Source organism: Theobroma cacao, chromosome 6 (genome assembly GCF_053813885.1).
Source record: "Theobroma cacao isolate CCN51 chromosome 6, ASM5381388v1, whole genome shotgun sequence".
NCBI lineage: Eukaryota > Viridiplantae > Streptophyta > Magnoliopsida > Malvales > Malvaceae > Theobroma > Theobroma cacao.
The window spans coordinates 257,792-283,017 of record NC_142644.1 but is presented as its reverse complement, the minus strand read 5'-3'; the positions used below and the strand labels follow the sequence as shown (position 1 = coordinate 283,017).

Here is a 25,226-nt window from a genome sequence, read left to right as displayed (position 1 = left end):
TTTATTAAAATATTTGTTTATATTGTTGTCAGAGGAAGAGAGAGAGTACTGATCAGCAGATTGTTTTGTTCGGAGGTTTTTTTTTTTTTTATGATTTAAGCAGGAAAAGAGGAAAAGAAAGCAAGCAAAGGGAAAAGCTAAATGAAGCACATTTGGTCTTTTCAATTTCATTAGGCACTGGCATTGCTTGGTTTTTTCTTTCCTTTTTCTCTGTTTGATATCTCTGTCACATACAAAAACAATTATTATATTTATATACAACAACAACAACAAAAGAACACTACACACTAACACAGTCTCATCTCTCTGTTTCTTTCTTTCTCTGTCTATTTCTGTGGGTTGCTTTTGTTTTTGTTTATCTAAACGACACCCTTTTTCAGTTTTTTTTTTGAAAAAAATTAGCCCTGTCAGGCTATCACTCTCTCTCTCTGAAGAATCTCGAGATTGGCGTCTAAGATAAAGACCACAGGACCCCTGCAGTTTCAAGCTCTTCTTCTACCCAGTGCTTTTGAGTGAGAGAGAGAGAGAGAGAGAGAGAAACAAAGAACGAAGACAAAACCCATTATCTGATGAAGGAGAGAGGAGGCTCTCCTGGAGGAGAGAGCCTGCCTGTGAACAACACCGCCACCACCATCAACAAAGAAGGAGATCAGATTCAGAAACCAAAGCTAAAGCAACAAACTTAGTTTGTTCTGATAAGAAAGCAAGTGACGAGCTAGAGATTTGCTTTTATCTGCCGAAGACAATAAAAGAGAAACACTCAAAAACTCAGTCTGGGTGTGTCTTGTTTTTGGTGATCTCTTCATTTTGTTTAGTGTTTTATTTGTTTGGGTGTGTTTTAATGTGAAAAAATGGCACTTTCCATGCACAAAGACTCATCAAATAACAAGCAGATGGATAGCAGCAAGTATGTGAGGTATACACCAGAGCAAGTGGAGGCTCTGGAAAGAGTTTACAGTGAATGCCCAAAGCCTAGCTCTTTAAGACGGCAACAGCTCATTCGAGAGTGTCCTATTCTCTCCAACATTGAGCCTAAGCAGATCAAAGTCTGGTTTCAGAACCGCAGGTATTATTATATTATTCCCCTTTTCTTTTCCATGCTCTCTTTTCTTTCTTTCTTTTGTCATTGGGTAGTGTTCTTACCACTTCTTTCCATTCCCTTTTCTTCTGCCCTTTGTATTGTTTTCAAAACTATCCTGCTAGTATTAAAGTTGGCCCAAAAACAGGAATGGGAAATGGCCAGATGAATCAGTGCCTTTCTTTTAGTATTTCACTCTACTTTGTCTTATTTCTTGGTGTCTATATTTCTGTCAATTTAAGTTCATTTTCTGACAAAATAATGGACTTTTTTTTGCTTCCCAATCTTCTTGATCATCTACTGAGGAGACTTTATTTTTATTTAGTATTTTTCCTATCTGCATTTTCGTCTTGTTTTTCATTTATTTATATCATTTGTTGTTGGTTCGATTTGCATTAATGCCACATCCGATGTGTGGTTTCTTCAAAAGGTAGAACTTGGTAAAATTTTCTTCCCTGTTTTCTGTGTTTGAAGAACCGAAGTGTAGGTTTTTTCCTTCCTTTTTCAAAGAGGAGTAAGTGTTCTTTTTTATTTTCGTCTTTAAATCTATTTGTTTTCTTGTGATCTTTATTCACCTTTTTTTCTTTATTGTAAAAAAAATTATGTGACGGATATGGATTTCTGGGGAGATGATGGATTCTTCTTGACTCCATTGCTTTTCTCGTTTCCGCTTTAATGGTTTTTGTTTTACAAAATACTACTAATTATTCCTTTGCGCTTTGCCTTATATATTATGTGAAGAAATTGAAGGAAAATGCCATCCCATGGCTATTCTTTGTGGTAATGGTTAATTCTTGCTTTTTTTTTCCTTCTGATTTCTGGGTTCTTTAAAAGCTGTATGAAGTTAATGACAGCTAATCTAGTAGACCTTTGAGGACAATATATTTGCCTTTGTGTCGCTGGTTTTCTTGTGTTTTATCATTCGAACTTTTGACAATTAAGTTTCTGCACAATATCAAGATGTTTAAACAGAAACTTTTATGGTAGTATGTGTATATTCTTAATAGCAAGAAAGTCTCTGCTCCTTTTACTTGCCACTGATTTAAAGTGATGAAGGATAAAGGGAACTAATTAAATTTATTTTGTTTAGTATCTTTCCACTCATTTTACTAGCTATGTGCTTAGTTTTTATCCATTGTTGGTTTTTTTTTTTTTATAATTGGGGGAGGGGGATTCGAACCCTGCTCTTTACATAGGGTATTATGCACCAACTAATGAACCAAGGTGTAAATTTTATCCATTGTTGGCTGCTTTTTCCATGTTTCATTTTTTGCCTTCTACTTATATTCTTTCTTTGCTGACATTTTTCTTGTTTTTGGTAGCATTTTACGAATCTGTCTTAGGTTGTACAGTGTACACCGACTGGGGATCTTTTTTTTTTTTTTTTAATTCTTTCTAATGATGGATTCTCTCTTTTAGTGTCCTTTTACACCTTTAACATGTATAGTTGGTTTGATTGTAAAATGTTGCTAGATTTTCTTTTGGAACCCTTAACATCTCAAGAAATAGGCTATTTGGAAGTCGTTTGAAATAGTTCATTGTGTCTGGCATTGCTCTTTGGAGTGGGCCATTTCATATTTTGTCATTATTTGATTTTTATTCTTGTGTGTGTGTGTGTTAGATATATATGACTATAGGTAACAGATGAACAAATTCAGCAATTTTTGTTAATGAGAATTTATATGTTTATGTAATCAGTTTTCTGAATTCTTGTCCTTTTTTATGAAGATGCCGCGAAAAGCAGAGGAAGGAAGCTTCCCGCCTTCAGACGGTGAATAGAAAGCTGAGTGCGATGAATAAGCTGTTGATGGAAGAGAATGACCGATTGCAGAAGCAGGTCTCCCAGCTGGTCTATGAGAATGGATACATGAGGCAGCAACTGCAGACCGTGAGTGTTTCTAACTTTATTTCCTAGCTCCTGTGCTTTGAAATGTTTGGCAGCCGACTCTTTGATTGCAGGATTCATTCTCTCCTATTACTGCCTACATTACCAGTGGCCTGTCATGTTCTGGATATCTTGTCTTGTTTATATGAAAACTTTGTACGAAACATTTATGAGATACCAACTTCCTACACTTCCATGCATTCATGTTACAATTTATATTGCCAAATTGGAATTCAATTTTTAAATATCCCCTCATAAACCAATAATACTTGAGTTTCAACTTCTTGCTTTCATTTTTTAGATGCTTCTTCCATAAGAATCTTTGAAATTTTATGGGCATTATATTATTTTTGTACTTGAAATTTTTCTTACTTGTAAGATTATGAACAGGGTTCTGCAACGACCACAGACAATAATAGCTGTGAGTCTGTGGTCATGAGTGGTCAGCACCAACAACAGCAAAACCCAACACCTCAGCACCCCCTAAGGGATGCTAACAGCCCAGCTGGGTAAGTAAAGGATGTCTCTTTTAGTTCAAACATAAATTTGTAATTTCTGATTGGTCTCATTATCACTGAACCTTGTTTTTTATTTGCTAGCCTTCTCGCAATAGCTGAGGAGACCCTGGCAGAGTTCCTGTCTAAGGCTACTGGAACTGCTGTCGACTGGGTCCAGATGATTGGGATGAAGGTACAGCTCATTAAAATGTTCATTTTTTTGTGTGTATGTACTTGTGCATTAGTATGGAACTTCGCTTGATCATGTCTGACTTGTTTGCATGATATTTGCATTTCCCCAATATTTTGAAAATGTAACTTGCTGTTTGTATTATGTAGCCTGGTCCGGATTCTATTGGTATTGTTGCTGTTTCCCGCAACTGTAGTGGGGTAGCAGCACGAGCCTGTGGTCTTGTGAGTCTTGAGCCCACAAAGGTAATAATCTCCAACAATTTTCAAACAATGTCATGTGCAAATGCATGTAAATTTTAAAGTATATGATGGATCTCATTTCAGGTTGCGGAAATCCTCAAAGATCGTCCATCTTGGTTTCGTGACTGCCGATGCCTTGATGTATTGAGTGTAATTCCTACAGGAAATGGAGGAACCATTGAGCTCATATATATGCAGGTATGTTATTGTAGATATTGCAATTTTAAGCCATGTAGCTGATTTACTTAGTTTATTCTTGGCTAATCTTCTGGTTCTTTATTTACCAGACTTTTGCACCTACAACATTGGCAGCGGCACGGGATTTTTGGACGCTGAGATATACTACAAGCTTAGAAGATGGAAGTCTTGTGGTAAGTTGTATGCTGGTTCCTAGTATTGTCCTGTATGTTTCTCTTGGAGATGTTAACAGAGGTTTCACACCTTGAAGTTTACATAGATGGGAGAGGCTATAGAAATAGGTGAATATTGATGTTAACCATGCATCAGGAGGTTGATGTTAAGCTTTTTACATTTGTATGTTTTTAATCCTCAGGGTGTAAGGTGATCTTTGACATGTTTGCTATTTCATACTTATGTGCAGATATGCGAGAGGTCGTTAACATCTTCTACTGGTGGCCCTACAGGGCCTCCTACTTCAAGTTTTGTCAGAGCTGAAATGCTTCCTAGTGGCTTCCTAATCAGACCTTGTGAGGGTGGTGGCTCCATTATTCACATTGTTGATCATGTTGATTTAGATGTGAGGACAAGGACTAACTAACAATTCTGGCTTTTTAATAACTGAAAATTGATTTATTAAGTTGTGTTACCATTTTTGTACCTCTTATACATTAGGTTTGGAGTGTTCCTGAAGTTCTCAGGCCACTTTATGAATCGTCCAAAATTCTTGCTCAGAAAATGACCATTGCTGTAAGTTCATTAGCAGGATCATACGTTACTTAACATGTGAATGTTTCTTGTGTTAATTTTATCATGCTTTCTGTGATCCAGGCCTTGCGGCATATACGACAAATTGCACAAGAAACAAGTGGAGAAATTCAGTATGGTGGTGGTCGTCAACCTGCTGTTTTAAGGACTTTTAGTCAGCGACTTTGCAGGTTAGGCATTTACCATAGTATTGAGACACCTGGCTAATGAATTTATTAGTCTGCTGTATTACTATTACAGTATTGTGTGACTTAGTCAAGTAGGACGGGAGAAAGAGTTGGAAAGATTCAATTTTACATGCTCTTCATACTTCAACCCTGGAGGTTCAATTTCATTTGTCATTTCTATCCTCTGTTGATTGTTGTTCAAAATGATATTAGGGGCTTTAATGATGCTGTGAATGGGTTTGCTGATGATGGTTGGTCACTGATGGGTAGTGATGGTGTTGAAGATGTGACCATTATGATAAATTCATCTCCAGGCAAATTTCTTGGGTCTCAATACAACACCTCAATGTTCCCTTCTTTTGGGGGAGGTGTACTATGTGCCAAGGCATCAATGTTGCTTCAGGTATTTTCCCATATGCCAAATGCCATATGGGAGTAATTTTGTTTTTTTTTTTTTGCATTAGCTTTAGCCTATATCACATAGGTCCTACAGTGGATTAACTTGTCATAAATCTGGTAATATGGAACTGCAGAATGTTCCTCCTGCATTACTTGTTCGCTTTTTGAGGGAGCATCGTTCAGAGTGGGCCGATTATGGAGTTGATACTTACTCTGCTGCTTGTCTTAAAGCTAGTCCATATGCGGTTCCCTGTGCAAGACCTGGTGGCTTCCCTAGTAGCCAGGTCATTCTGCCTCTTGCCCATACCGTTGAACATGAAGAGGTAATCATTCTTATATAATTGTCATTGATTTTCCATGAATTCTTTTTGATAAATTTCCTTTTAAAATATGTTTCTGCTATAGTTCCTTGAAGTTGTTCGGCTAGAAGGCCATGCATTCACGCCAGAAGATGTAGCTCTGGCACGGGATATGTACTTATTACAGGTTAGTTTAGTGTTATATCTGAAATTTTGTTTATTTGCTCTTTAGCAGATATGTTTATTACTGGTTGTTTCTTCGCTGACAATGTGGTTTCTAAAACATGTTGTGGCAGCTATGCAGTGGGATTGATGAAAATGCAGTTGGCGCCTGTGCACAGCTTGTGTTTGCACCTATTGATGAATCCTTTGCTGATGATGCCCCATTGCTGCCATCTGGATTTCGAGTCATACCTCTGGATCCCAAGACAGTTACGTTGACATGTCAATCTAGTGCTGTGAGTTTTTCCTTAGCATGCTTGTACTTTATAGGGATTTTTTTGAAAAGAAAAAAAAGAGATTGAGAAAATTCTTGTTTGCTCTAGACTTTGTAAATTGATTATGATGAATTGCATTTGCTTGAAACTTGTACAAATTGGTTTTCCCTTGTGATGTTTGGCTCATTTATTATTTTTTATTAATTAATTTACCTAGTATGTAAAGTCAGAATCATAGTTTGCTGGTAAAGTAGAATAGTGAAAAACCCCGATGCTCTGAATTATTTGAGAAGTTTTGGGGTTTCAACAGTTGGATTCTTTGGCAGGTCTATGATTTGACCTCACCCCACCTCCCCTCCCCTCCCCTTTTTAGGTTTGGCTTGTCTAAATACTGTAAATATAATGTTTTGTCGGAATAAACTTGAGGATTCTTAACCCTGCGAGCTTCCTATAATGAAGAATTCAGGAGAATAATTCCTCTTACTTTTAGGCAGTTTTTTTAGAATTAGTTTACCCCTTGACTGTTATAGTTATTCTCTGGTATTTGTTTCTGTAACTTTTGTATGCAGGATGGGGCTGGAGCAACTCGAACATTGGATTTGGCTTCTGCACTTGAAGTGGGCCCTGGTAGCAACCGCCTAGCTGGTGATGGTGATCCAAGCAATTATAACCTTAGATCTGTCTTAACCATTGCATTCCAATTCACTTTTGAAAACCACTTGAGGGACAACGTGGCTGCTATGGCTCGGCAGTATGTGCGTAGTGTTGTGGGATCTGTTCAAAGGGTTGCCATGGCTATTGCCCCATCCCGTCTTAGCTCCAATATGGAACCAAAAGCCCTACCTGGTTCTCCTGAGGCTCTTACTTTGGCACGTTGGATTTGTCGAAGCTACAGGTATGGCTTTGATTTTATGCTTTAGAATTTTGTTTGGCTTTAACCTGGCCCAGAGAAGGTTTTCAGCTTTGACTGTATCAGCATTTCACCATGGATTCTTAAAATTGTATTATTGGCAATGAGTTATGTTGGAGTTACTGGCTGTGGACATTTATATTTCATAAGACTGGTGTTAATGGGATGTATTAATGAACTGCGATGAGTTTCCTTCATTTTAATGAAAGAGCAGATGAGCCATGTGGAATTGTTGATCATTTTCTTTATCAATGCACTTAACTATTTTTACAGAGATGAAAAGGAAAAATACGAGGTTTTTCACCCACTTTCGTTATATCTTATTCTCTCTTTATGGACTTAATGTAATAAGAATGGTAATTGTATGGCTTATTTCAGAATTCATACTGGAGAAGAACTCCTTCGAGTAGATTCACAAGCTGGCGATGCTTTGCTGAAGCAACTGTGGCACCATTCAGATGCAATTATGTGCTGTTCATTGAAAACAAATGTAATGAACATTCTCCTTTGAAATTTTAAATTCCATGTTTCTTGTGGAAATGCATTCTTATTCAGTGTGTCTTAATCTTATTAGAGGTAAATTAAGCTTGAGTGTCATTTTATTCTTCATTTTACCCGCCTGAAACTGCAATCTTATTCAGTGTGTCTTAAATCTTATTAGAGGTAAATTAAACTTGAGTGTCATTTTATTCTTCATTTTACCCGACCGAAACTATCTTAATACTTTGTTCTAGGAAAACTAACGGAATTGGTCAAATTTTATTGCAGGCATCTCCAGTTTTTACCTTCGCAAATCAGGCTGGGCTTGATATGCTTGAAACTACTCTAGTGGCCCTGCAAGACATAATGCTGGACAAAATTCTTGATGAAGCTGGCCGCAAGATTCTCTGCTCTGAGTTCTCAAAAATCATGCAACAGGTAAAATTTTCAGTAAGTGGATTATGCAGCTCTGACATTGAATTTTTTCCATCAAACTAATACAAGAATGAATGAACCTGATTCTAACAGGTAGGCCCTTAAAACTTGCGAGTGTTGAATGTGGTACTGAAGCTTTGAAATGCATTTTAAATTGCATAAATAACTATAACATTCGACCATCTTGACCAGTCCTAACAATGTCTACTTTTCTCTAGTCTCCTAGGGACTGCCTTGACTCCTTTTCTTCATTTCTTAGGTTTAACAGAACAAAATGACACTGGCTTGTCAAAGTCATTGAGAAACCTTTTTTTTTATTCTTTGGCTTAGATAGAAATTTATCTAATGTGCTATATTTGTAATTGCAGGGTTTTGCATATCTCCCAGCAGGGATATGTGTATCTAGTATGGGCAGACCAGTGTCCTATGAGCAGGCTATTGCATGGAAGGTTCTCAATGACAATGATGCGAATCACTGCCTTACCTTCATGTTCGTAAACTGGTCTTTTGTGTGATCTAGTAAGATGTATGGAAGAATTAAATTTTAGGTATCTATTAAGTTATATATTTGCTCTTTAGTACTTGAGAAGATGGTATGATATATAAAGAAGTTATTGGTAGGATTTTATGAATGCTTATGTCTTTATGTGAATGGTTAGATGTTTTCTTGATGATGTGAATCTGCTTATCTTTAACTATCTGATTCCCTTTTGAGTTGGTTGGATCTCAATCAAATTGGATAATGTTGCGAGTAGTGGGGTAACAGCTGTGGGGCCTGCCTGCTGTTGGGTTTGTTGGCACTTCCAAGTTTTCTTGTGTTTGTCTGTTGCTTAGTTCCTTGCGGAATTGTGTCATTTTCCCATTTAAATACGGGGAAGATAAGACATGTTTCAACGTCATTATGCTCTTTTTGTTTTCCTGTCAAGCATCAATCCTAAGCGGGATTAAATTTTCCTCAAAAGACACAGAAGGATAAGGCAAACTATGCAGACCCTGGATGTAAAGCATGCTCTTCAAAACTGTTTTGCAAGACCCCATTTGCATTTCCCTACATGAACTCCGTAAAACTTTGGATTGTGGTCTTTTATAAACAATGATCTTTGACTCTTAAGTACGCTATATTTCCAGCAGATAAACGTCTTATAATGGTTCATCTTGATCATACGTTTTTTCCACATTGGAGAGCGATGTGATGTCACGTCTCATTCCAAATTTTCTATTTATTATGGCGATCTCTCTCAAGATGCTTAATTGATTTTGTGATGCTTATCATTTTCACCACCAACCTTCCCTTTGTGAAACCTGTTAAGATCAAGCATTTTGACAATGAACTTGCAAGCGAGGATCCGGGGGTTTTCTCAAGTGAATCCGAAGGGCTTATATTAAAAAGACAAGTGTATAGTTATGGTTGTCATCTGGACAGGAAGGTCCCAGTGTGAACTTTTGATTTTCAGGAGAATCGTTACAGAAAACAGCGAGAAATTTGTAAATTTATAAACAAGTTAAGGCATTTGTGATTTGACACGGCAGGAGAAAAAGACCCTGAAAGCAATTGATTGCTAGTATGGTATCTCGACGATTATTTACTTCCAGCAAAGGATGACAGACTCAGCCAACTGAAAGTTTAGTTGGCAGCCATCAGTCAGCCTGCAACTACAACGCTTTCGAATTTTGTTGGTCCTAGAACTCTTGATTCTTGAGTGGATTTGTTGTTAGAGCAAATTTTATGGGGTCAAGGATGAGACTAGACCAAGTCCTTGCTCCTAAATTCTAATGGCTTTTCAGTCTTCTCTCTCAGTTCACTACTGCAAAAAGAAAGAAAGAAAAATTAGTAATTGTAAATGGAGCGGGCTTTTCAGTCTATTTATTACAAATAGCAGGCCAGAAAATCTGCTTCTGCAATTATCCCAGGCAATATCTTGTCTAATAAATGACGATATACATCATGTCTAAATCTATGATCTGCTGCGAGGGAGGCAATCTTGATCAAATGAGGACAAACCAAAGCTCTATCCTCTATGGCATAGTCATTACTGGATTGTTGTGAAATGCTGGAAGAAATGCTATTATAGGTAAAAGATCCCAAGTCTCTCTCACTGAGATCATCAACTCTGAAGGATCCTTGCAGAAACTGAGAAGTCCCTTGCAGAATGATCATTTTTTTTTTTAAACTTGTAACCCTTTTTCCAATTCTGCAAATCCAATTCTTTTTTCAAACTGAAAAAAGAATCCACCATTCTCAAACTGAAATCTTGGGTTCCTGTATCCATCAGGGTGTAATCTCATGCGTGGTAGGCTGCCTAGGAGGATGCAAATGGTTTATAGAGCTGAGCTGAGTTTTGGGTCATACCATATCTGATATCCCTAAGCCGCTTATCCCAGATAGTACTACAGATTTATCAAGTGTCCAATACAATAGATTTGAGAATAACTTTGATAGTTTTATTATTAAATATTTACTGTATTTAATCCTTTTTACTAGCCAATTTAATCGAACCAGAAACTGAGACCTTCAACGGTTCAGGCTCCAATCCTTTTTCTGAAAAGGTTGAGCAATATATTGCAGAAACGATAAATAAAGTAACAATCCATATCTCAGTTGAAGGAAGGGTCACTTTCGGAATCCCAGCCCCAAAAACGGAACCAGCTTCTGCTCAATCAAAAATGGCTGATATTCATGGTTCTCTCTTTCCTAGGCGGGGCCCCACTCATTGTATGAATTATGAACGTTAACTGAGAGAACTGAATGCCCCCCAAAACCGTAGGTACGGATGTTTATTTATAGGGTTGCAGAAATCATGTAGACCATGCATGCAGATGGCAGCAAACATATATGAACATGTCATGGATGATGATACATAAAGAATGGGACCCATGCTTCGATCAGAGAGAGAATTAGTCTTAGGCTCTCAGCTAGCTATATATAGCGTTGAGGGCTGCCCTTTTCAGCGTTTGAAATTCGAGGCATTGTTTTAAAGTTGAGTGCGAAAGCCACTGTATTTTCGAGCCTCGTGCATGCTGCTGCTGTATGCCATATGGCCCCCTCTCTGTTTGTTTTTTCAGAAAAAAGAGGACAACGTTACTGCTGCGACTACTTAATTACATTTGTAATTATCTCATCCGCCATTTCCCAAATCTGCTGCTCAATGCTTTATACTAATCCTTTAGGGTTAGGGTGGGAGGTGCGGAGTGCAGACCAAAATTTAAAGCACTGTTCCCGCGTGGAGGGGACTACTTTTTTTCTGCTTTTGTCGATTGTTGTCTTGTATCATCTCATCTCATCTCATCTCATGCTTAGACCATACTTTTCTTTTCAGTTTTTGCTGTTCCTTTCTTTCTCTTAAAAATTTGTCACTTTTTCAGCACTAGGATTCATTCATAACTCATAACCAAGCGTGCTTTTGGTTTTGGATTCTTTTCATGCATTGCGTTGCGTTGCCCACTCTTACTATTCCACCACAGGTCACTGCACCCATTTTTTTTTATAAAAAAGAAAAGAAAAGAAAATCCCACATTAAAGTGCAAAGATCTCCGGCTTTTCAATGCCCGAGGGAAAGTAACTGTAAAAGGCAGACTGAAAAATGAAGGTTCATAAAAGAAAAAAAAAAAAGAAAGACAGAAAAAGAGAACCCATCTTCCCGAGGGTTTCTCCTTGTTCTTTTGTCTTTGTATATGTGTAGAATTCAAGAATAAGAGCTGTTTGCAGTAGTCGACTACTTTCCCTGGCTGTTGCATATTTTCAGGCTTGGAGATTTATTACTAGAATATGATGATATAGACGATTTATTAGTGGTACAAAGTTATGTTATAGACTAGTATTAATTATACATGGTCTGTCCCTCTACCTCTAGGGCGTTTAAAACAGACTTGGAGCTTTCTGGTTTTGTGAATGGTGGGGGGGGGGGTAAATTAAGAGCTGGATTGTTCTGCAGACGGAAACGAAATGATGATGATGGGGCGTTCTTTGCTCCTGCTGCACCTTTATCACTTGTAGTATGGTAGTTGATCATAAAAGAAAAAAAAAAAAAATGAGAGATTGGTACTTGGTACTAGCGCGTAGTCAGTAATATTTTAGAGAGCGGGCATGAGAGTCAGAGTCTGGGGTTTTGCAGATGTGGATTTAGGGAAATTGCTTGGGGTAGAGAGTGGAGAGACTTGATCATTGATGCTTTTGTTCTTGGGGTTTTGTGTTGGACCAAAGAAGCAAGTTTTGAATGAATTGAAGTGTGGGTCTGAAGACTGAATATATCTTCATCAACACAAAAGTGAATTGGATTTGTATTAGTAGTAACTGCAAGTAGCAGTAGTTGGTCTCTGGTTTCTCATTTCTGCATTTTTTATGATTCCACGATTCAACCTTGATCCTTATCTCTACAACAGAAAAACCAATTTCAATTGCTTTCAGGAGAAACATGCATGAAAACAACGGCAATAAAATCCGCTTCAAGAAGAAGCTTTGATCTTAGATTCTAAAATTGTGACAAAAATCTTTAAGCAACCGTGGATCCGTGGCGCAATGGTAGCGCGTCTGACTCCAGATCAGAAGGTTGCGTGTTCGATTCACGTCGGGTTCAAAATTTTTTTTTGTAATTATTTCATTTTATTAAAATAAAAGTTGCATAAAAGGTAACCTTAACTTAAATACGTTCCAGGATATAGCATGTGCTTTCAACTGATTCGCACATCATTTTGACTGTCTTTGAATAAACAAATACGAATACTAATCTATTATAATTATAATCATTCTGTCTCTTTCCCCTTTATTCCTTGTCTCCTCAAAGCATTCTTTCTCATTTGCCAAAGCCCTTCTAAAAGGGCAGAAGAATGCAAACCCAAGCCCAGTCAAAAGAGGTTGTAGTTGGGCCTTTTCTCTTCATCCTCAACAGCCAAGGGTCCATTCTCCAAAATTACTTACAATGATATATGTGAATCAAACAAGCATAAATCATAAATATACAACATTCCTATTTTCTATTCTGCTACAAGTATCCTTGGTGCTGCTCAGAGTATAAGCCAGTGGTGTTAGATTTCGTGCCTTCCCATGTTTCTTAACCACGCCAAACTACTTTCTTTGCATTTTGAATCTAGACACTGGCTTCCACGGTTGAGAACCAGAAAGCTGCTAAGGACAAATTGGATTAGAACTCAATGGACTTTACTAAATTCTTACATGCTCCCAAAGGTGTATAGGCAGCAATACCTGTGATGAAGTTGTACTTTGACCCGCCAAATTTTTCTCCATATTCTCATTATGCTCTACTATGGAGCCTGTAAAAGCCTTTATATAATAGAGAGTAGTACATCATGATCCATAATCGCATGCATCATGCCCATGAAAATGAAAAACTAACCAACATTGGAGGTAGATGTACCTTGGAACCATCAAATCCTGAATTTGAGGTCTGGACAGATTTCTGTAACAGAAAATTGGAGTCAAATATGTATTTAAAAGCCCTTCCATGAGGATCTTGCAAGTTTTAATGTACTTTATATAAAGATGAAACTCAAACTGAAATCATCATTGTTATGTAAACTGTTCTAAACATAATTGATACTATGTTGTATTGTTCTTTTCTCTTCCCCCCAAAGACCACTGCTTCCAATATTATGATGCCGATATAATACGCATAGGCTCAACACTTTAAAATTGCAATGCTTGTGCCAGATATTTGAAATTTTGGACATTGAAACGAAGAAATGCCTTGCAGCAATGAAGACCAAGGATGAAGGTATAGAAGCAAAAAGCATTTTAAGGGGACAACGGTTTGAATAGAGTTTAAATACAAGCTATAGATACCTCATTTCTTGATGAATGTTCTACTGCAAACTTCACCTTTTTTTCAGAAGGTGCAGAAGCAGTAATGGAAGGATTTAACATCTTTGTGTCTTGGCGCATATTCCCACTATGTGACATTTTACCTGAATAAGATAAAATAAAAGAATTGTGTCATCCATAAAACAAACTTTAAATGATATGTAAGTCTATTGGTGGATATGACAAGATAGTTTCTTTTCCTTATTAGGTTTACATGATTAACCACATGAGTAAGTCAGAGATATAAAACACCAATACTGACCTTTCGTAACAGGTTCTACCGTCAATCCAGTACACTGCATTTTGAAATATAAAAGAAATCAATGGCTTGTACAAACACAAAAATTAATTCACAGTGTTGAGCATCAATAAGTGACAAAGATTAACAAAAAAGGTAAAAGAGTAAAGAAAAAATACAAAGAATTAAGTCTCTTACAGCTAACTGATTAATTAAATCTTGATGATGATAATTATTAGACATCTCTTCTTTCATTGGATCTTTGCCTTTTGACTGCTGTAGCGGTTTCCTTGACTGATACACCCATGTCATAAGTAACCAGAGAAATCATTCAATGTATAATTGTATTCAACATATAAAAAGCATCAAGTCTCAACATTACCTCTGAATATCTTTGATCATGATCAAGAGAACTGTAACCTTTATTCTTTTTTCTGTCAAAAACAGCTTTAGTTTGCTCCTTGTCATCACCGTCACTTTCAGCAGGATTGTTATCCTGATCTTCATCATCCTCTCCACAACTTTCAGCTGCAAGTTCTTCTTTCTCAAGTTCTTCCAACCTGGACATTATACGGGCATATTCTTCATTCTCAGATGCACCCACCATATTGTCTGCTTCAGTGAAACTAGGTGAATCTTGCTCCAGTGGATCTAAAAAAGAAAAAGTCTCGCCTGACTTATAATCCTCATCTTCAGAAAAGTAATCAATAACCATTTTATTCTAATCAAGTAAAAATAAAAGTAACAAACATGTGATAAGTAGGCTGCATGATAATGTGTGTGTATATATATATATATATATATATATATATATATATATAAAGATAGGAACAGAGTAAGACGGTAATGCAATGTGTTAAACAGACGTTGGATGCCAACTGTGTTAAAGAAATAATGGAAGCAACTAAAGTTCCATTAGCTTTGTCTATGACATAAATCAGAATCCAGTGGCTTCCATTTTCATCTCTACTAAATCAAGTAAAGTCCAAAGTTTCAATGCTATGCTACTGATAGGAAAAAAAAAGGGAGCAAGACCCTGCCTGATTGAGATTCCCTCTGGGTAGAACTCTCATCCTCGTACTCTTCCCTAATCTCCACAAGACCCTCCTGTAACAATAGAATCATGACAATTGGTAAAGACTAGCTACAAAAGAGAATCCAGTTTAGACTCCAAACAAGATACTCAAACTTACTGCTGCTTCAGAAGCAGTGGAATCAAAAAAGGAAGCCTCAGCTTTAAGATCCTGCATGACGGCCTTCAACGAATCTACTTTAGACTCCAATGACTTCCCTCTTCTCTTTAGAATTTCAGCAGCTTGTTTAGCTGTTCTTTCCGCATAGTAACTTTCTCCCAGTAGAACCTGCAGTTAGTTTATATTCTTAAACCAAAATGCCAAACTTTTTTAATTTCAAAATTAAGCTTCTAATTTTAGCTTCAAGGTACCATACCAGAAACTCGTTCGTGTGGATCAAGCGACCAGGAAGAAACGCCGCTTTCCCAAAGGGAACCTTTAAAAATTAAAAAAAAAAAAAACTTCACTTTATTTTTACAAAAAGAAGCATAAATACTAGTAAAATCGATTGATTGTAAATGGATAGGCTTGCCATGATATCGTGGTGGAGTTCGTCGGGGAGCTTTTGAACGAGGTTAATGAGGGAGGTGTTATCGGCGATGAAGCCTCTCAATTGGTTCATTTCATTCTGCTTCTCTAAAAGCGTCTCCTCCACCCGCTTCGCCGCCTTCTGCGCCTCCTCCGTGGGGAACATCGACGATAGCGACGTCACCGTCCGTTTCACTTCTGTTTTTCCCATTCTTATTTATTTTTTGTAAAATTATGGGAAGTGTGAAAAGATGAAGAGAGTGTGCCCGCCACTGCAACTGTGTCTTGTTGTTTTCCTTTCGACTTCTGTGGAGTTTGGACAAGGAAGAGTGCGGCTAAGGACTTTCTAGGAGAGGAGTTTGGGGTTCAAGCTTTCGATGTTCCTCCTGTGAACAGGAAGATGGCTTCGTTTAAGGGCAATGAGACGGTGTAGTTTAGGTTCCATCAGTATTGCCACGTAGGCGCCACATCAGCATTTGGCGCAGAAATTTAACTTCTGTTATTTAAGCTGCGGTATTGGGCCTAAGTCTCGAAGGGGAGTCGGTGAAGTTGAAATTTCGAAAAATAAATGAATAATAGAGAGGAGAAAAACACCTAACAAAATTGAGCATCGAAAAGAGTAATGGAGGAATCGGAGAAAGAATCCATAAGAGCAGCTTCAAAAGAGGTGTCTCGTCAGTTCAAAACCTTAATCGATACCAATGATTTGGACTCTCTCAAGCATCTGCAGCACCTCATGTATGTTTTTTTTTTTTTTCTGCACTTTTTACTTTTTCTTTTGTTTTGATTTGATTTTTCGGTTGTATGAAAATTCATTTGGTATATTTCTTTTAAAAGAAAAAAATTGGATTTGATTTAATTGTTTGCTGAAATTAATCTGCAAAACGGCGAAAATGCTTACTCTGTTTTCTTTCCCTGCTCATTTTTTGTCCTTGTTGGTGCATTTAGTTTGTTGCTTTAGTATTTTAAGAATAGATTTCTAAATGGAATTTGAAGATGATGCAATCAAATAAATGGCTTTTTGTGTTGGATATTTTCAAGAAATTCGAGATTAGCATTTGTGCTTATCATTAGGTTGAAACGTTTATGATTTATTACTTGAAATTAACATTATTAATTTGTTAACATGTAGTTTATATTTACAAAACCAGTCTGATTATTGAATCATTAGGAGAGTATTATAATAAAAATAATAATTAAAATTGGCATCTTCTAATGGATTAATGGAGTCGTAATTGCATTTTGTATATAGACAGGTTAACATGGCATTTTTTAAAATTCAGGTCAGAATCATTTCAAGCTGGTTAACCAAGAAACAGCATGTTTCGTGATCTTATTAAATGGCTGGAAACTATTCTTGATCATTCTTTTTCATCATTCAAATCAGTATAATATCGGGCAGAAAAAACTAATCTCCATAAATGAGCTATACTCTGTCAAGATGCTTTTTGGATTGCAGGAACCAGGTGTTCCCTGATTCTTAGCATACATGAAAATGATATGAATACAAACATAAACATTTATATCTTGGTTTTTAGAGATGTTGTGTCAGATGCGGCATGTCTATGTCCCCATGCCTTTGTTTACAGAATTAGGGGAAAGGGGCATTGCCTGGCATTTATCCCCAAAGTCACTTAATAGTCATTTCTCAAGCTAAGGTCACTTTTTGTGGTTGCAGTGTGCAGAAACATTTGTCCTGAGAATTGAAAACAGGAGACCCTCTACAGTCTTGAGAACAAAGATCTATCTAGCTTAGCTTACTCTGCCAAAATTATTATAAGTTTACAATGGGATGCTTTTTAAACTCTCCTGTATGTACTGTTCTGTTGTTGTCCCTGCTTTGGTCGCATATTTTGGGAAGGTAGCTTGAATTTGTGTAACAATATGTTTTCCTCTATTCTTAGTTTTTATTTATGCTACAACTTGCAGATTGGGAAGGTTGCAGGACAGCAATGCAGTTTTATCTCATTTTAATGAGTACTCAGAACATTGCTTTGCTGAGGTTTCTAGTGACTTTTCAAGAAATACACGTCTCTTGAAGTCTATGAAGTCAGACCTTAATTATATATTTCAAAAGCTTAGGTATAATTTCTTTATAATTTCTTGTTTTAAGTGATCACATACAATATTTTTATTAAATAATTTTTTTTCTGTGATGACATTTAAATTGTAATACATGTGAAGGTTCTTGTATATGGGATGTGTCAAGTTATTGGTCATATTACACTATTGTCGCCTTATTATCTGGCTATTGTACTTTTGCCAATATACTCTAGTTGCACAACTGGTATCCGAAGACTCCTTTTCAGTCATGTTTGATCATCTCTGTTTGTACTCTCCAAAGGTTACTAAACTTGATTTCTCGGGTAGAGTTAGAAATTGTACAATAAATTAAATCAATATATAATGCAATGCTTTGGTGGAGAAAAAGGAAAAGTATGATGTAAAAAATTTTTTGGAAGCTTAAAGAATGCATTAACTGATTGTAATTTTTAAAATTTTGGTATCTGCTTCAGTTAGCAACATTTGAATGTGAGGACACACATCTCGGTTCCTTTTTGTCTAACTGCTTTACGTTTATCTCTGTATGGATTTCAAGTATTGGATTTACTTTTCGACATATTGCAATTTTTGTTCCTGATTTAGACTATCGTACGTATCTATAATTGAATCATAGCTGATCCAGAAAGAGTCTCTCTGTCCATTTACTGATTTATCTACCTATTTATACTGCAGGAGCATGAAGGAAAAAATTATGGCTACATATCCAGATGCATTTCCGGATGAATTAACTAGGGAAGAATTTGACCAAAGACCAGACCTAGAAGTGCCTCAGTAGCTTGACTTGATTGTTTTCTTTTGCATAGGCTATTATGATAGTTATCGCCGCATTCGTTGTATCTGTAACGGAAAGAGATATGAAAAGTAGAGAAAACATGCTGTTTTATAAATCTGTTATGCATTTAAGGTTATTTATTTTTGTCTAAAAATACTTACGGCAGTATGTGGGAATAATTAGTGAAACCAGGGTTGATCCCTGAATCTCAGATGAAAAACATCTGGTCTAACAGAAGCAGAACGTTATGTCTTAGAGTGGGGGCGACTTTTGAAAGAAAAATTGTATGTTGTGTATGGTTGAAGACACGTGTTGGACAGTGAATGTGGAATGGCGGTGGAACAAATTACGAAATTGCAGGCTTTTGGGCTTGATTTGTTTTCCGAAAGACAAGTCCTGGCTCTGAGGGAGAAGAAGGGAAGGGAAGGGAAGGGGAGGGATAGGAAGGTTGGTTTTCAGTTTAGACTGAGAACATGTTTGACTCTGAACAGTTTTGCTATGTTGCGTTAGTACTTCCCTAACACGCGCTCTACTCCAGCGCGTGACTGTGTATCCCCAAGGCAGCCAACAGCAGCACGCAAATCTTACTTGCCTACCTTCTTCTTTAGGGATGAGTAGCATGCAATATGCGTCATGCAACAGAGGCCACAGACCATAGCGACTTTAATTTGTTGGACGGCATTTTCTTTTGTGAAGGAGATGGGAGAAGGGAGAGGGAGAGGGAGAGGGAGAGGGAGAGGGAGGAGCGAGATTGAGAAAGAGAGGACCAAAATGAGAGAAAGGCAAAGAAGGGCAATAACTACAAACATCTTTCATGGGCTTAGGAGGCATGGCGGATACCATCTCTTCCCTCGCGCTGATATCAATCAAGTCCTTCGTCAGCTTGCCAACGAGGCTGGTTGGGTGGTTGAACCCGATGGCACCACCTACCGCTCCGTCTCCTTCTCCAAGGTACTACTAACTTTTTCTTTCCCTGCGAAACAACGCCACAAACTTATTACATGGTCTGTCTACTTTAAAACACTTCTACTATGAATGCCTTGGACAGGACAGGATCATGGATTTAACTATTCTCTTTTGATTTCACCCTTTGCGTTTAAAATTTTGGTTTTGTTCGGCTCAACTTTCTTCGTTGATTGATATCTCCAGACTGCCAACTGCTGCCCGGTTTGTGGAGCCATGAAACCAATCACCGCCCCAACACCCAGTAGCAGCGTTGTGATAGGTGGAGGAGAGTGTTCGACCACCGCATCCCCTCGACACAACCCGGTGGCAGCTGTCGAAGATCCCATCCGCGTCATTGACAGTTTTTGCGACGATCTCATTCCCATAGCTCCTTACATGTATGGTGGTGAGGATGGGGTTTCAACGTTGGCATTGCAGCAACTGTACCCACAGGAGGCAGCACCACCTAGCCAGTGCATGCCACCTGGTTCACCCCTATTAGGGGCAATAAGGAGGAAAACATATAACTAAAAACATTTCATAGAAACAGACTACATATCACCTTGGTTCAGTTTATGAGTTTAAATTCCAATCTACATTCTAAACTTACTTTGGTATGGATATATTCGTGGGTTGTCGTTTTAATCCACAATTTTTTAAGGGATTATGAGGTAGAAAACTAAAGGCACAAGTCTGAATTGAACGCTTCTATACATTTAAAAAAAAAAATCAATTTAAAAATTTTGTCCCTGGAAGAAGTTACATGTCAATGTCAATCTGTATTAAAATGGAATCCATCTTCTTTTTGAATCATTTGGATTAACGTAAATGAAGCTATAGACAAAAGGAAATGCACATAGACATAGATAGCCATATGTAATAGTGCAAGCAAGCCACACATATCAAAACAATACAAAACTGATGAACAAACGCTCTATCTCAACAGCCTTCATATTAATATAACAATCACTTGCTACAACTCTTCGCTTTTAGTAGTACAAATACAAATTATGAAAATGTCCAAAACAAACTCCAAGCTTGGATGCGTGCTACTTACAACACTTGTTTGGATCAACTATCAGTGCACCTCCTTCACTGCATCAAGAAAAACCAGGAATTTCCCCTGGCATCGGAGCAAGCTCATTCTTACTAAACCTCTCCTCATCATAGAACGAGGCTTTAACAACCCTTCCCCCAAAATACCGACCATCAAGGTCAATCAATGCTTTTGTTGTTTCCTCTGACCTCTCAAACTGTATGAATATTCTCACTGCCTCCTCTACTGGGAAATTTGGCTCTGTTATCTCAAATATCAAAACTCGGGTAACACTTCCATACTTGGCACACTCAGATCCAACCTCATCTTCTAGCTCATCATCTACTTCACCAGGACCCACCTTCAACAAGGAAGCACAATAGTTAGCCACTCCCACCTCCATCTCGTCAGCGCATCTCAGTCATCAAGACAGCAAACAAATCTCTCATATTCTTTCTCACTTTTATCATTTATAGGTGATAAAAATTATCCAGATAATAACAACTAATTTCATGAACAGCTTAAACACATCCAACAAGACAAGGAAAAATGAAAATCAAATAAACACTACATTAGGAAAAATAATTTGCACTGAACTCGGGATGAAGTTGGCCGTATCCACAACCAACATATGCACAGAACAGTCAACACCAACATGCATCCTAAGAAATTGGCTACCTTTCTCTTCTATATAATTCAATGCAAACAAATTATACCATCATAATTACTTCCAAGAAAGCACCAGAGCTAGACAAGAAAGAATTACATTGCTCTTATAAAAAATAAAAGAATAGAAAACTGTTTTAATAGTAAGAACCCCATTATTGCCAGATTGCATTTGCTGTCATCATTCTTTAAAATGCACTTAGTAAATTAATTTATCCAAAATTATATATGCCATGCTTGTTCCATTTCACTGTTACTTACAGTGCAACCAAGTTAAAGGACATGAAACCAAAGAAAAGAAAAACAGAGGAGAAGACCATGTAAATCTTCTTCCTCTAGTTTTCTCCTGTTGGTGGGAGAGCTTGTAGGAGGTGTATAGTTAAGAGAAATTATGAAGAAACTTGAGAAATAAAGGGGGAAAGGATGTGAAGACGAACCACCATTTTACCATCCTTCTCGACTGTTAATACATGCATTAGACTAATTAAGTCATTGCTCTAGTCATTCTTAGTGCCACACATCTTTTCAGTTCAATATGCTTCACTAGTTAATGATATGACCATTATAATGTAAATAGATACAAGCAAAGACACTCGTATAATTATCATATAGGCCCAAGATAACCCAATCATGTCACAAGCCTAATATCAGGGAATGCCAAGCTTGGCTATATCAGTGGAATCCAACCCTAGCTGAATGCTTTATAATATATCCAGCTAAATGATTTTTTCAAGACACAAACTTTGCCCCAATGTCTATTTCAAAATGTGAACTTTTTGATTTGGTCATTTCAGGACCTAGACTTTAAAAATTGAACATATTCAGGTAAGGGTGGTTGACGAACCTTTTTAATTTTTTTTTTCCTGTCAACTAGGCCAACATCACTTTTGAACTTTTTCCCCCTTTTCTTTTTGCTTCTTTCTCTTCTTTTTTTCAAAATGTCTCTTTCTCACCATAGACACAACTTTCCTTTTTAATTCTTCAGCCTTTAACTTCACTAAACTGCCCCCTTTCAAGTCCAAATTTCAAGATTAAACACATCTTCCAAGATACAAGGAAAAACTTATATGCACTTGATTAATCAAAGGAATTTTAGAGGTTATAGTTTAAGAGGAAAAGAGGCTTTCTCTTTTCAAGGAAGGGATTGTCCGACTCAACTTTTGCCTTTAAAAACTACTAATATAGAGTCAACCATTTTTAAGAGCATTAGTTAATATCATGATTTATCATTTCCAAGTAGGAAATTCACCATTTTTAAGAGCAAAGGAAAGTAAATGAAAGATTGTGTTGATGATACAGGGTCATGACAAAAGCTATAGTGCACATCGCTTGAGTAGGAATCAAACTTTGGCTTTAGAAGCATCTAAGAAGAGTATATATTAGAAAATCAAACATTATTAAAAAAAAAAAAAAGGCGTTCTGGACTTCTATACCCAATGATGTAATGGCTAAACTATAAATTTCCGAAATCACACCTATAAAACATTCCTTGGTTGTAAATGGAGTCTAGATTCTTCGTATTTGGACAGATGTGTCTGATATGAAATTTGGACTTGAAAGGGGCAATTGAAGAAATTAAAGGCTGAAAAATGAAAAAAAAGAAGAAGAAGAAGAAGAAGAAGAAGCTATGGCTACTGTGGGAGAGAATAAGAAGGGAAGGATTGAGAGAGAAAGCAACATTCTGAGAAAAAAGGGGAAGATTAAATGGTGATGTTGTCTACTTGACTGCCACATTATGTGCCACCTATCACTTTTACAGCTACATGGAAAAATTTAATGGATCTAACAGATTCTGCAATCAATTTTCCTGAATTTGTTCAATTTTGAAAGTTTAGATCCTAAAATGACCAATTAAAAGTTAATGTCCTGAAATGGACATTGGGGCAAAATCCATGTCCTAAACAAGCATTTAGCCTAATACGTCCCAACATGCCCCCAACTGTTTCAAACTAGCCTGAGAGAGACATGTTTTCAGCGAAATTAAAAACTTCAATTAACACAAGCAGTAAAATTTTTTTGCCAAGAAGCCAACGAGCCTAGTCCTGCTGAAGATGGCCTCCCAAGAAAGGTGACATGAAAACAACCGTATCCCCCAAGACCTAATTTTTATTTGTACGATATCAACTCTCAAGACCAAACCGAAAGACATATGGTCGCCAACCTAAGAATCTACGATTGCAATGAATAGCAATTCAATACACTAGAATGGAAAAATTTTAGACTAGTGAAGCACTGCATTCTTCAGATTTGTCCTAAAACAAGCATCAGCCACCCAATTAACCACAAACAACTTCTTTGAGTACTTAAATTTGATCTAACATAAGGCTTGAAATAAATTTCATGTTAAACTTATGTTGCATATTGCTAGAGTCTGTCAAGCACTCAAAAATCCATGTATTCCTCTTTATGGTGTTTATCACAGTGATTGGAACAAACATAAACAATTTGCCATATTCTTTTGCTACTTTGTTGTTGGATGATTTAAGCATTCAATGGTTGCGACACTGCATCCATTCTTTTCTCTGTGTTATATGAAGTTTCATCCAAGCAATCAGTGATCTAGTATGCGTTTCCAACTTAGACAAGACACAGAGGGCACAGAATCAAGAAAGGCAAAAGAGAATTTACAAGTCCAATCACTATCATCAAGGCAACCATCAATAAATGCCAGCATGAAATAGCATCAAGACCTAAACCAATAAGTAGGATATGCCAGAAGCCTTTGATCAGGATGACATCCATGAAAGCACTAGTTTTGAAAATTACATATTAAAAGTAGTTGACATACTGAAACCAATAGAAAAGAGGTCAAGCAAAAAAGGCTACTGAAGCCACGTAAGAAAAATTTGAGCAGCGAAGTTTAAATTGCAAGCAGAAATGCCATCTAAAACAAACATAAAAAAAATTAGCAAGAAGGGCAATTGGGCATATACCATGTTCCTAAGCAGCAAAACACGAGTAGGGGGGCCATTGAAACTGACACTCTTGACCTTCTTATCAGGCTTAGTCTCGCTGGCATTCACAATCACACCAGCTCTCCTGTCTGTCTTCTTTGCCATCAATGGAGTAGTAATTCCCTGCTCCTGCTTTCCAAGACCCTGCCCTTCCTTCCACCCCATTTTCGCCATCATCCTTTGGGCGGCAGTCATCTGCCCACCTGCCCCAACGCCCAGCCCACTTGTCTCCGACTTTCCAATGGTAAAGCCCTCAGCATTCCCCGGCGGAGACGGGGACCTTGGCACTCCGCCACTCATGGCTGCACGTCGTCTCCAAGCCTCTTCGCCTGAAATATTCAACCTTGAATCATTGTAATCTCCTTCCCTTTCCCTTTCCCTCTCCCTCTCCCTCTCTTCTCTCTCTCTCTCCCTCTCCTCCTCTTCTCTCCTCCTCTTCTCCAATTCCCTCCTCATCTCCTCCTCCATAGCCTTCCTTTTCTTCTCTCTCCGATAGTCCTCGTAGTCATTGGGCCTGGCTGGGTCATACTCTTCCATTACAGTGGAAGTGACGCCCACCAGTGCGGGCTGCTGTTGCGCCATTTCGTCGGGCGCAACCGGCGTGGGGGAGGGGGAGGCTGAGGCTGAGACAGAAGGTGTCGTTTTGGGAATTGAGTTTTTGGGTTTGTTTTGGGATCTGAGGATTGTCTGTGGCGGAGCGAACCCTGAGAAAGGCTTGCGGAGGGTCGGAGGCGCCATCTTGGTGCTGCTTGACCACACCGTGGAGTTAGTGCTGGGTTTGTTATCCTCATCGGACGGCGGAGGGAGGTCCCCGTACAACCCACCTAGCATTTTTATTTTTCACACCGTTTCGGCTCTTTTTCTCGGGTCTCGGAAGGAAAAACCCAGAAAGAACATCAAATTGAAGTAATAATGAGAAAAGGAATCCGATTCAAAGTTTTGCGCTTTGAGAGGAAATATGGAGGAAAAAAGGGGGTAAAGGTTTAGTAAAACTGAAATAATGAGAAGACACTGCAATATATATATATATAAATTGTAAAAGATTAAAAATATATTATTATTATTATTATTATTATTATTAAATAATAGATAAGAGAATACATATATTGATGAACTAACAGAAAGAAGAATGAAGAAATGACAAATGGAAACATTAAAGAAATGAATCAAA

At 37.6% G+C, this 25,226-nt stretch overlaps 4 protein-coding genes and 1 non-coding gene across 10 annotated transcripts; 3 read left to right on the top strand and 2 right to left on the bottom strand.

Annotated features, from left to right (window-relative positions):
• The first annotated feature begins 156 nt into the window (after positions 1 to 156).
• Positions 157 to 8,644, top strand: PHV (Homeobox-leucine zipper family protein / lipid-binding START domain-containing protein). Of its 3 annotated transcripts, XM_018123716.2 has the most exons (19): positions 161 to 777; positions 874 to 1,066; positions 2,807 to 2,966; positions 3,354 to 3,472; positions 3,563 to 3,653; positions 3,800 to 3,895; positions 3,977 to 4,090; positions 4,180 to 4,263; positions 4,494 to 4,649; positions 4,745 to 4,819; positions 4,901 to 5,007; positions 5,218 to 5,407; positions 5,538 to 5,726; positions 5,809 to 5,889; positions 5,999 to 6,160; positions 6,709 to 7,034; positions 7,428 to 7,539; positions 7,818 to 7,967; positions 8,333 to 8,644. In XM_018123716.2, exons 2-19 carry the CDS (start codon positions 894 to 896, stop codon positions 8,477 to 8,479), a joined length of 2,532 nt encoding a protein of 843 aa, XP_017979205.1. In that variant the 5' UTR covers positions 161 to 777; positions 874 to 893; the 3' UTR covers positions 8,480 to 8,644. The 3 variants fall into 3 exon arrangements, with proteins under 3 accessions (XP_007022874.2, XP_017979204.1, XP_017979205.1); XM_007022812.3 differs by having other exon boundaries at positions 157 to 1,066; positions 5,999 to 6,133; XM_018123715.2 differs by having other exon boundaries at positions 160 to 1,066.
• Positions 8,645 to 12,466: 3,822 nt separating this feature from the next.
• On the top strand, positions 12,467 to 12,538 carry TRNAW-CCA (transfer RNA tryptophan (anticodon CCA)). Its single transcript has one exon. It is a non-coding gene; the product is annotated as a tRNA-Trp (tRNA).
• A 124-nt stretch (positions 12,539 to 12,662) lies between these two features.
• On the bottom strand, positions 12,663 to 16,031 carry LOC18595043 (uncharacterized). Of its 2 annotated transcripts, none has more exons than XM_018123724.2 (11): positions 15,623 to 16,031; positions 15,467 to 15,526; positions 15,211 to 15,378; positions 15,058 to 15,124; positions 14,400 to 14,668; positions 14,216 to 14,311; positions 14,042 to 14,075; positions 13,798 to 13,883; positions 13,337 to 13,378; positions 13,165 to 13,242; positions 12,663 to 13,083 (listed from the first exon to the last, which is right to left on the bottom strand). In XM_018123724.2, exons 1-11 carry the CDS (start codon positions 15,827 to 15,829, stop codon positions 13,027 to 13,029), a joined length of 1,164 nt encoding a protein of 387 aa, XP_017979213.1. In that variant the 5' UTR covers positions 15,830 to 16,031; the 3' UTR covers positions 12,663 to 13,026. The 2 variants fall into 2 exon arrangements, with proteins under 2 accessions (XP_017979213.1, XP_007022868.2); XM_007022806.3 differs by having other exon boundaries at positions 13,762 to 13,883; positions 15,623 to 16,028.
• Positions 16,032 to 16,133: 102 nt separating this feature from the next.
• LOC18595042 (kxDL motif protein) lies at positions 16,134 to 20,059 on the top strand. Of its 3 annotated transcripts, none has more exons than XM_088807406.1 (4): positions 16,134 to 16,356; positions 17,548 to 17,700; positions 18,218 to 18,270; positions 18,355 to 18,569. In XM_088807406.1, the coding sequence occupies exons 1-4, from the start codon at positions 16,241 to 16,243 to the stop codon at positions 18,360 to 18,362; spliced, it is 330 nt and encodes a 109-aa protein (XP_088663532.1). In that variant the 5' UTR covers positions 16,134 to 16,240; the 3' UTR covers positions 18,363 to 18,569. The 3 variants fall into 3 exon arrangements, with proteins under 3 accessions (XP_088663532.1, XP_007022865.2, XP_017979214.1); XM_018123725.2 differs by lacking the exon at positions 16,134 to 16,356 and adding an exon at positions 19,604 to 20,059 and having other exon boundaries at positions 17,559 to 17,700; positions 18,355 to 19,405; XM_007022803.3 differs by lacking the exon at positions 18,218 to 18,270 and having other exon boundaries at positions 16,137 to 16,356.
• Positions 20,060 to 20,318: 259 nt separating this feature from the next.
• Positions 20,319 to 25,055, bottom strand: DRT111 (D111/G-patch domain-containing protein). Its single transcript, XM_007022801.3, has 2 exons — positions 24,035 to 25,055; positions 20,319 to 20,796 (listed from the first exon to the last, which is right to left on the bottom strand). The coding sequence occupies exons 1-2, from the start codon at positions 24,884 to 24,886 to the stop codon at positions 20,500 to 20,502; spliced, it is 1,149 nt and encodes a 382-aa protein (XP_007022863.2). The 5' UTR covers positions 24,887 to 25,055; the 3' UTR covers positions 20,319 to 20,499.
• Positions 25,056 to 25,226: the final 171 nt, after the last annotated feature.